Source organism: Temnothorax curvispinosus, unplaced genomic scaffold (assembly GCF_003070985.1).
Source record: "Temnothorax curvispinosus isolate PA1 unplaced genomic scaffold, ASM307098v1 QBEX01006128.1, whole genome shotgun sequence".
Classification (NCBI taxonomy): Eukaryota; Metazoa; Arthropoda; class Insecta; order Hymenoptera; family Formicidae; genus Temnothorax; species Temnothorax curvispinosus.
The window spans coordinates 155,927-166,678 of record NW_020215908.1 but is presented as its reverse complement, the minus strand read 5'-3'; the positions used below and the strand labels follow the sequence as shown (position 1 = coordinate 166,678).

Genomic DNA, 10,752 nt, shown 5'->3' with positions numbered 1-10,752 from the left:
AAAAATAAAAAGTACGAAAAAACTTAACAAATCTGTTATCAATCAGTTTCCATTCGCTACATACAAATATAAGTTTCCGAAAGCCTGCAATTTACAATCTACAATGCAATTACTTTTTACGTAATACGTTTTCGCGTAATATCACGCATTTCTTTTGTAAAACGAGCGAAGCGAGCGAGCAAGAACGACGGAGAGCGAATGAGGAGCGCGCGATGGGAGAAAAGAGAGAGAAGGAGCGAATAAAGGGGGAGCGACAGAGCGCGACAGAACGAATCGCGGGAATCGCCGTCGCTCGCGATTGAAATCCGCAATCGGCCCATATGACGCGCGCAGAACGTAGAGATCAGATTATGAGGGATCTCAGGGCGGAGGGAGAGCGCGATTCTGCATCAGCAACAACAGCAACGTTATTAGCATCAGCGTCAACGTCAGCATCAGCGAACAGCGGGAGCAGGAGCCAGGGGCAGCAGCAGGCCACAGCAGGCGCAGCAGCAGTGGCGGCAGCAGCGATCACGACGGCGACTGCCATCTTGAGCGTGACGCGCAACTCAGAGGTCGCGGGCTCCACCAGTGACGAAGCCACTGGAGTTTTGACGTGGCTGCTACGTACCTGCCCGACTGCCCACTCCGATTGCAGCAAACTTGGTGACGAGAAATACGTAACTGGTAAGTGCCCCAGCTGGAGAATAATAACAATCGCGGGCCCGTGGACCAGCGCGCGCTCCTCGCGTCGCCGCCGGGTTCGCGCGCGCGAGACGGAGATACGGGAAAACGCGCGCGTCCACCTCGTCATCGTCGTCGCCGCCGCCGTCGTCGCGCTACGCTCTCTCCCTCGCGACGCACAACGCTGATCGTTCTCCATCGCTCGTCCGCCGTGCTACTCCGCTCCGCTCAACGTGTGGGATCGCCGCGCGAAATATGGCGACCCGACGGCCGCGCGGGAGTGAGACCGCGCGCGTCCGCGTTACTCATCCGACGGCGGGCACGAGGTGGGTTTTGCGGCCCGTGTGTCCCCGCTGTCCCTGACATCCGCGACCTGGGGGCGAGAGGGGAATCATCTGGCGCGCGGGTTACCGCGACCCGCGTTTCCGGGGGGGACGTGTGCGGGATCGAGGGTTACTCTCGCCGTTCACCCGGATGGCAATTCGCTCCGTCGTTCTCCGTCGAACGAGAGAGCGAGAGAGAGAGAGAGAAAGAGAGATTATCTCGAGCGCGTGTTTATTGTCCCCCTCCCCCCTTCCTACCCCGTATTATTTTTAGCTCCGCTTATGTAAATGACGCAGTAGCAGTCATCCCGCTCGTTGGCGGGAAGTTTAAACGACTCGCGTTTCGTCGAACTCTCCCGATTCAAAGATTCCGGTCGTGTCGCGATCGGGTGTTCGTGACGATCGCCGTCGTTCGCGCGAATCAACGTTTAACGGCATTGAGATTTGCCTTTCTTTACGGAGATCCATCAAATGTTCGTATTACAGAGCGCTTTATGTTGCAGAGCTCGCGAGGTAGCCGGGCTATGGAAAGTATGGTCGAGGAAAATGGATCAGCCGTCGATCCGTTGTCCCAGGGCTCCCAGAGCGGCGACGCAGCACCAGCAATCGCAACCTCGGTACAATCTCTCGATAGAACGCATCAGCAGCAAACTCATCACCTGGTAGCTTCTACCAGCATTGTGCAACTGACGCTACCCTCGTCGGGAACAACACAGGTATACAGGAGGCTCTCCTGTGTATCTATGTCCGATAATTTGTCTTTCTCTTTATTTCGGAGCATGCGCATATACCGTTTATTTGCCCTTTTACTACCGTTTTATTGTTTCTCTCTCTCTGTGATGTAAGTGCGACCTGTGAACAATCCGGTCTTGCATAATGCTGGTTGGCGTCTTGGGAAGCGCACGGCGTCTTCCCAAGATCACCCTCTCATCCTTAGTATTGTAGGACGTTGGGAGTACTTCCTGTGAATGTGACATTTTGTAAAAGGCATACGTTGGCCGTACGTTTTTTTTTCTTTTGGCTGTATGTTTGAAATTTCATGCAAATAAGTTCCCACTTTTCTCACGGCACACAACAAACGACATGTACATTATTCCTTTCTATCGTACCACCGGTTATTAATAAGGGATATTGTTCCATGCAATGCAACATGTATGTACTTTGCACGTATAAGGAATAATGATCATGTGTATTGTGATTTTCAACTGATTTTAACGATACGGTAATTAACTTAACCGTCTCTAATATTTGACATTTCACCTGATCCTTGTACAGGTGCAATCGGTCATACAACCCAATCAACAGTCCGTGATACAAACCGCCACGAACATACAGCCCGTCACCCTCTCCAAAGGGAACGTTATCCTGGTTAGCAAACCCAACTCCGTTATACAAACTGCGCAAGGCAGTTTGCAGACGCTTCAGGTGAGTCAGACATATCAACTTTTTGTAAAGCGGGAAACACAGACTTTTGCATAATGCATAAGCATAAGCATAAGAAAATTGATTGGTCTATTTCCTTATGCACATATATATGGACCAATCAATTTTCTTATGCTTACACATTATGCGTTGTGCAGAAGTGTGTGGTCTCCGCTTAACGCTTCAACCTAAAGACACATCGTTCAGACAGTACCTGGATTTTTATCAGTACGAAAATGTGTGACTCGCAGTTATATCTATCAATACATATGTATAAAAGTAGGGAATAATTTAAATAACGGAGCATTAAAATTTGGCTATCTCGCTCTTTGTTAAGGTCGTTGAAACTGGCAGCGACGACAGTTTCTCAGACGAGGATTCACCCAAGAAGAGGAATATTCTAACCAGACGACCGTCTTACAGAAAGATTCTCAACGATTTAGGTGGAGGGGAAATTACAGGTAAGACCATGACGTTCCACCTTGGACAAACTTATTTCGAAACGTGTTCGTAGACATTCTATCGCACGATAGAAATTCACCGTCGCGATACAGAGAATATATAAATCCTGCGTTTGTTTCCCGCGCGTTGCGAATCAATTGTATCGTCCGCGTAATTTGCCTTGCGATTCGCCGCGAATGCAAAGTTATAAGATAAATATTGAAAGTAAATAATTCGCGCATGTTGGTCAATCACGTAAGACGTTAACGTGCATGTCAGTTCATACAAATCGATAACACGACTGTATGAAAGAAATATACAATTTAAATATTAATTTTTATATATTTGTATCTTGGAATCGTATAAAGAATTTCAATCGCGAGATTATCTGGTGCCCCTGAAATTAACATAAATATCCTTTTTCCCCTTTTTAAATTATATTGTTACGTAATTTTCTCTCTCAAATATGTATATTATTAGCAGGTACGGTATAATGAATATTTTTTGTGCTAAAGGCTTCTAGCACTTTTCTTAGTTTAAACTGCAAATAACTAATATAAGATCCTTTAAGGCGTAATTAGTTTTAGCGCGTGGTCAAGTAAGATGCCTGTATTACGATACCTTTTTTATATACTTTACGTCGAGTATATAAGAGAAGTATGCCATACCAAGCTCGTACAGTATTATACAATAATGCGAACGGTAAATTAGCTTTAAAAGCAGACATGGGAGATTATTATTAAGATTAAGAAATCGGAGATTTTGGAAGGAGGTTTGTGCAGATAGTTTCTCTGACCCTGATTACCTTCACACCTAACGTTAATATGAAAAGAAATTTACGGTTGGAAAAAGTAAAACCCTTATATAAAACTGTAGTGAAAGTTTGACGAACGAAAGCTTAAAGCTATCGCCCACCTTGATTCGAAAAAGACGATTTTTCAAAGATTTATCGGCGAATACACTCATGTCCACCGCAATACACTACGGAGCCATTAAATGTCACTGTAATTATCGGGTTGACATTTACGTTAATTTAATTAATTCTCACGTACACATGGTGGTATTAAAAGGTAAGTGCAATTACGACGATAATATTAGACACAAATGTCGACGTTTGATTTAAAAAAAGAACGTAGTATATAACGAGAAATATATATTTAAAATGCCGGGCAAGTAACCACTAACATCTCGAATTAATTTCTTAAATAAATTAATTGTAATCTTACTGCATGAAATCGTAAACAGTATCAGCCCAATCCTTTCCCATTATTGATACACCTCGCATATCCTTGTTACGACTTAATTTGAGGAAATAAAATAATTATATAAGATGCATCGTTTTCACAAAGTAATTCACATTGTTTTACGTGTGAGCCACTTACGCAAAATTAATTGCTGGTTTCTATGTTATTCCTATTCGGGATTTAATTATCTTTTCGTTTAATATTTGAGAGCTAATTATTATCCTTGACGAACGTTCTTTCGTATTTCCTATTTCCTTCTTGTATGAGTTGACTGCACGCAACGCAACGATAAATATATGTCGTATAATCAGCAGCCAGAAAGGAAATAGCTTAATAAATCACGATCACACGATGAAATTCCATTTTGTTCTTTTCGCATTTGTCGCTATGTTATTGTTTTTACTTTCTGGATGCAGATACTTGCAAGTAATTTAGAATATATTTATTCAATGCGATTAATAAGGATATTAGTGCGATTTGACGCTCTTGAAAAAAAAGGAAGAGAAAAAGAGAAAGTGATACATAGTACATTGTACATAAAATGACGCACACACATTTAACGGCACCGGTTACGATCTAATTGTAATGGGGGTTTGGGTTGATTCGGTGTTGCAGACGGTCGTTTGCCCCCCTTAGAATCATCCTCCGAGTGTGATTCTAACGTGGACAGTGAAGTGTCTTCCCATTCGCTCCATTACCAAACAGGTTGGTTACTTTATCTTCCTTTTACGTATCTTTCCTGGCTGTATTACGTTCCACAGGCTGTCCATATACGCAGCTCTTGTATTCTTCTGCATACCGAGGGAGATGATGTTAGAGGAGTACTTGAATGAAAAAAAAAAAGAAAGACAAGAAAAAAAAAACAAATCTGAAACCATTTACATTTTACAATTGTCTTCCATCCCTGTGTGTACTGCCTAACGTGGTATATCATTTCTCACGATACTCGCTTGGTGTGGCATTCTTGCTTATGGGATGATATCGATATATAGACTCGTCATTCGGATCATTCAACGGAACAAAAAAAAAAAAAGAGGCGCCGAAAACTCGAGGAATTCTCTTTTATACGAGATATTGCAGAAATCACGATATCACTGTGTATCACGCATATAAAATCTTTTTTAACGCAGATAATCATTTCCAGTTATCGATGCACGGCACGTATCGTTTAATTGGAGGATATTATTTTTCCTGTTTTTTTTTTTTGGAAGAATATATGTGTGCGTTTATATTTCCGATATAATTTGTTTTACAGTAATTCCTGCCGGTACTATTCAAATTGCGACCCAAGGGGAGGGTGTTCCGGGGCTTCACACGTTAACTATGAGCAATGCGGCGACAGCGGGTGGAGCTATAGTGCAGTATGCACAGGGCCAGGACACTCAATTTTTTGTCCCAGGTGTGCTTTTGCATCATTTCCTATCAGAAAGTCTTGAGAAAGCTTTGTTTCTATTATATTACAACATTGTATTGTGCCAATAATACATTGTTGTAGCGTATATATTGTTTTACATGTGGTGCGATTTATTATTTTTCAAAGAGTAATTCTATATTATTGCATGGAGAGTGGGACATACTAATATATTAATATATTAATGTTTATTACAATAATACGAGATAATATATAAATCAACAGAAATAATACTATTTGATACGTATTTTCTAAATTATATATCCTCTTCATAAATACATTCTTAGTGAACAAAATAAAATAAGCTGCCTAGTAAAAAAAAAATAATGTAGAATTTTGACACACGTAACGCAAAAATTTGGAAAGTGCAGTCTCTTGCAATGTTCCAGCTTATGCAGGCCACGGGGTTGTAGTTGAGGATGCGGCACGAAAGAGAGAGCTGAGGTTGCTTAAGAACAGGTGAGCGATAAGAATAGACTTGTCACATACAAAGTTATATCTGTATTTCATACAATATACAGATACACAGGATTTTCCCTATACTACACATACATGAGAAAAGATGAAAATCCCTTAGCGACGAAGAATATTCTTATCCCTATTTTTAATGTGTACAGAGAGGCGGCGCGTGAATGTAGAAGAAAGAAGAAGGAATATATAAAGTGCTTAGAAAATCGTGTTGCGGTGCTGGAGAACAGAAATCAGACGCTAATCGACGAACTGAAGTCGTTAAAAGAATTATATCAGCAGAAAACCGACTGAGATTGGTGTTTAAAGCCTGCGCGACAGTGTATCAAAACTATTATCCAGTCGATGAACCTGTACATGTCTTGTTTGTGTACATTATCCTAAATGTTGCTAGGGGTAAGCGATGGTGATGTACATGCATTCTTATAGATATTTCTCTGTAACATACTGTATTTAAGTACGAAATACGAAGGCTTGTGAAACTTGCTGTTACTAAAGCGGGAAGCCAAAGTTATATGAGACACGGAGGCAGCAAACACGTAGGCAATATATCAGTCTCTATTTTGGATAAACACAGCGCGCGGTTCACTCGAAGTTGAATTCGCGTACTCGAAATTTCGATCTTACGGACTATGGAACAGTTAGATTACCTACGATAATAACTGACAAATGATATTCGTGTTTGTTTAGCATCATTGTCTACCGACCGTTTATAATAGATGAAAGCGTGTCCTGCTCCGTTATGACACGTTACAGTTTATTTCTCTATAGTGTATAGAAAAGATATATATATATATATATATATGGAAGCGTTTGTGTGCTAGAAATAGCGTTTCGGCTATCTGCGTGAAAATTCTTATGTAAATATTTCCACAAAACGTGCCGTGGCTTACAATTGCGTAACAGACAATGTTCGAGATATTTGTGATAGATTTACAAACATTTGTTGATAAATAGATTGAAGAAAATTGAAATATCTCTTTCGTATCCTCATCGTTTAAGAAAATAATTTGGCTATAAAAAGACTAAATTATTTTTCAAAAAAAGCTTAATTTTTTCTGTGGCAACCATTTTGCAATGTTATATTGCTATATATATTTGGTGCAATCAGATTTGATATTTCTATAATAATTTGAGATCGACTATATAACATGATGATGTAATCATTTCACAACGTAAGGAAATGGACAAAAATGATCTACTTGCTGAGCGTTACAATACCATTTCCTTTTGACATAAATAATACGAACGGTTTTCTGTGCGTGTAAAAATCGTGCCATGGCAAGACGCGCTTCCATCTACCGTAAATAGGTCTTAATATATGATCTGTCGCAAAATAAAACCATAGGTCGATGAACATCTGTTTTCTGTTGCTGAACTGGCTGCGCTAGTTCAGAGTTCATCTTTTTCCTTCCAATGTGGAGTAAAAGAGATAAACTCGAAACTAGTGCAGTCAGTTTAACAATAGAAAACAGACCCCATATATGTCTAGTTTCACAAAAAAATTGAAAATTATGCTTGAAAAGGAATGCTTCTAATGAAGTCCGCTTTAAAATGGAATGCTTTATAAAAGAATCTTGGCATCGACGTAGGAAAAATTGTAAAAGTAGTTATACGAGACATTTGAGTGATATAAGGAAAAAAAAGAAGATATCTCTCGTTCTCATAATGCCTGCATCGCCTTTTTCGTTTGCTGTATAAACGTGCGTGAAGAGCGGTATTACGTCGCTTTTAAAACGAGTAAAGTGTAATCCTGTTTTATCGTCTCGTCAGAATGCCCCGTTCATTAAACGCTGAACAACACAACTTGTAAAATATGAATGTAATATACATCTGGAGTGCCTTGAAGATTTACGATACTTGTGATATACATATACATATGTTGGATACAAAAGAAGAAACGCGCAACATATGCATATGTATGTATATACGTATGAAGGAAATTATGTTGTAGGTAAATATGGGTAGATATATATATATTATATATGATATTTTTAAAGTATATTATTAATATAGTTTTATGTACTTGACACACGCAACTCTATCACGAGAATTGTATTATTTTTTGGAAACTCGTGTTCCCACGTAATCTCATTATCGTCGAGTCGAAAACCAATTAATGACACATTACTGACAATGCGCAATGTATTGTGAACGATACGCGTGGTTTGACCATGAAGAGGTAGCGTTAAAGATCCAAATAAAGAACATAATTTTTTTAACAAATGTCGTTGCAGTTGATGACGTGTTGTGAGTTTTAGTTGTTATTTTATGGGCGCAATCTCTTAAATTCATCGTATGGCGTGTCATCGCAAAAAAAAAAAAAAAAAGATATGCCCACCGACACGTTTCTTAATACATACAATGATACGAAAATTGTTTATAACAAAGTAGTACGTACCCAGAAATTCGACGCCGGACGCATCGTTTAGAATTTCGTATTTTATCGGTCCATCTTGATTCTTCGTAGTTTTGTAATGCTAACGAACATTGTCAATTTATGAAACAATGCTTAAAAAAAAGAAGAAAAGAAAACAGAATGAAAGAATCACTATAGATAATAAATGTGCCGTATCCTTTACATGTGCATTTCATTGCCGCCACTGCATTATCAAATTTTTTATATTTATTTTCACTTTGCTTACTAGATTTATAAAGCCTTTATGTTTTTGAAGAGTAGTACAAACAAGTGCATATTTTCATTAACTTAATATCTCCTAATGAACGTTACTCAGCAAAGAAATAGAAAGCTTTACTCTATTGTAGAGAAACCTGGTGCAATATTAAGTGTATTTCTTAATTATGAGCTTTCATTACTTTATTTGCACCTCTACAATTCGACGGGCATGACTGAAACTAGTCAACTTACTTCTGTTGACTTTTAATTCCGCAATATGTTTCTTAATGAGCATCGACCTAATAATCTCTTTCTTTCTCTTGTATGATAAAAGTATACTTTATTTCTTATTATATGTTAAGGTTGTTTAGGAGAAAAATATACAGATGCATCTTTAATATTTATTATGCAAACACATAATATATTGATTGTAACACGCAGCAACAGTTATTATTATATATGTACAAGAGTGTATCAAAGGATAACGAGATAAATTTAATTTTTAATAAAATATTTATTTAATCTTTCAACGAATCTGAAAGTATTTTCCCTGCATCGCAATGCACTTGTCCAATTCCTTTTGTTATATTTAAAATACAAAACTGACGTTATTAACTGTAAGACGTGCGGAAACATTTTTTATTTAATTTCTAATTACATATGATTAATTAAAAAAAAAAAAAAAAAAAAAACATTATGCAAATCAGTCTCATTAGTTTTTGATGTACTCTTTTGTACAGTTTACGTATACTTATACACATACTTACACCGTCCATCGCTAGACTTTTGCCATTATTTTCATCCACGCAGATACATTTCTTTTCTCCCTGCAAAAATGGAATATATATATTAGTGGAGTTTTCAACAGCACAATTTTTTATGAAAGAAGTTTTATCTATGTCAGTTGGTAGTGCATGTAAAAATAATCAAAATAGGGTAAAATTTTATCCTGTTATTTCATACGCATAACATATCATCATGTTAATTAAACTTAGGTATATTAAGATATGTGCAATTTATAACGGATTCTCACCAATTTGTTTAACAGAATGCGGAATTCACCTTGGCATCGTAATCCTGAAAAATAAATATTAGCGTAATTAATTTACATGTTCGAGCTCTGTCTCGATGAATATATATAAATTAACATTAAATGCCTCAGTTGGTAGTGCATGTACAAATATAATCACGACTTCATACTCGGTAAAACTCATCATGTTATTTAGATTCGAGCGTAAAAGATTCCTGATGCAAAATTTGCGAATAGAATTCCATCTTGAATTCCGATACAAATTACAGATCTAAAAGGGACTCGAGTAAAAAATATATATTGAAATATACGTTACGTACACACGTACGTTAAAACATGTGGCATGTAAATAAAACTTCCGATAGGAATTAAGTAGATCTTCTAAAACAGGCTCAAGTATAATCGCAAGATCGACGGCGGTTAATATTAATCACGGATATTAATAATAAGTGTATCTCCAACTTAACGATAAGAATTGAATCCTATCGCGAGCGTGTACATTACGATAAGACGGGCGATTGCAGTGGATGTACGTGGATTACTAATCGCGGCGTGTACGAGCTTTCGAGAAACCAGGATTCTTTACGCTCAAATCGTGCTTCAATCAAACGATAGCTACAGGCGTCGCGCGTGAAAATCACCTGTCGTTATAATATCCTCTCAAGCGTGTCGATATCGTTAGGATTCTTTTATCTCTTGCAATTCCTCGTTGTTCCTCGTCGTGGAAACCTCGAATCCCGCACGTGCCCGCACCACGTTTCATCGTTGCCTGGCTTGCTGCTCGTCGCAGGTCGCTGCCGCTTCAACTTCCCTCGACTCGGGATCAAATCGAAATGGCAGATGGCAGGAAGCAGGAACATGATGATCTTCCTTACCTTCAGTCAGCGGCTTGGCCTGCCGAACGCGCCATTGGCCGCGTTCAGCAGACACAACTGTTGAGTTCGTCTTATCAACACAATACGTTGATTGGTTGGTTCTAAAAGTAAGAGCCAATCATGTCCGAATGCTACTGAGCGGTTTAGTCTGCTGAACGCGCCCATTGGCGCCGTGGTAGCATGTGGAGGGGATAGGATAGGAGGGGATAGCTCTCGTGCCGCCACAGAACATGTATTCTTTATCTTTTATCTTCCAAT

At 39.0% G+C, this 10,752-nt stretch overlaps 1 protein-coding gene and 1 long non-coding RNA gene across 10 annotated transcripts; one reads left to right on the top strand and one right to left on the bottom strand.

The window, feature by feature from the left end:
* Nucleotides 1-561: 561 nt before the first annotated feature.
* LOC112455482 (cyclic AMP-responsive element-binding protein 1) lies at nucleotides 562-8,553 on the top strand. 9 transcript variants are annotated; one of them, XM_025017424.1, is made up of 8 exons: nucleotides 563-666; nucleotides 1,490-1,702; nucleotides 2,262-2,411; nucleotides 2,746-2,869; nucleotides 4,709-4,798; nucleotides 5,349-5,492; nucleotides 5,903-5,963; nucleotides 6,122-8,553. In XM_025017424.1, exons 2-8 carry the CDS (start codon nucleotides 1,511-1,513, stop codon nucleotides 6,264-6,266), a joined length of 906 nt encoding a protein of 301 aa, XP_024873192.1. In that variant the 5' UTR covers nucleotides 563-666; nucleotides 1,490-1,510; the 3' UTR covers nucleotides 6,267-8,553. The 9 variants fall into 9 exon arrangements, with proteins under 9 accessions (XP_024873197.1, XP_024873192.1, XP_024873190.1 ...); XM_025017422.1 differs by having other exon boundaries at nucleotides 5,894-5,963; XM_025017426.1 differs by having other exon boundaries at nucleotides 564-666; nucleotides 1,490-1,603; nucleotides 5,894-5,963.
* A 423-nt stretch (nucleotides 8,554-8,976) lies between these two features.
* On the bottom strand, nucleotides 8,977-10,492 carry LOC112455483. The gene is made up of 3 exons (XR_003040861.1): nucleotides 10,261-10,492; nucleotides 9,623-9,666; nucleotides 8,977-9,416 (listed from the first exon to the last, which is right to left on the bottom strand). It is a non-coding gene; the product is annotated as an uncharacterized LOC112455483 (long non-coding RNA).
* Nucleotides 10,493-10,752: the final 260 nt, after the last annotated feature.

Coding starts and splice junctions, on each gene's coding strand:
- LOC112455482 (XM_025017422.1), top strand. CDS start 1,511: ATGGAAAGTATGGTCGAGGAAAATGGATCAGCCGTCGATCCGTTGTCC. Junction 2,412..2,745: donor GCAGTTTGCAGACGCTTCAG/GTGAGTCAGACA, acceptor CTCTTTGTTAAG/GTCGTTGAAACTGGCAGCGA. Junction 5,964..6,121: donor CTGAGGTTGCTTAAGAACAG/GTGAGCGATAAG, acceptor TAATGTGTACAG/AGAGGCGGCGCGTGAATGTA.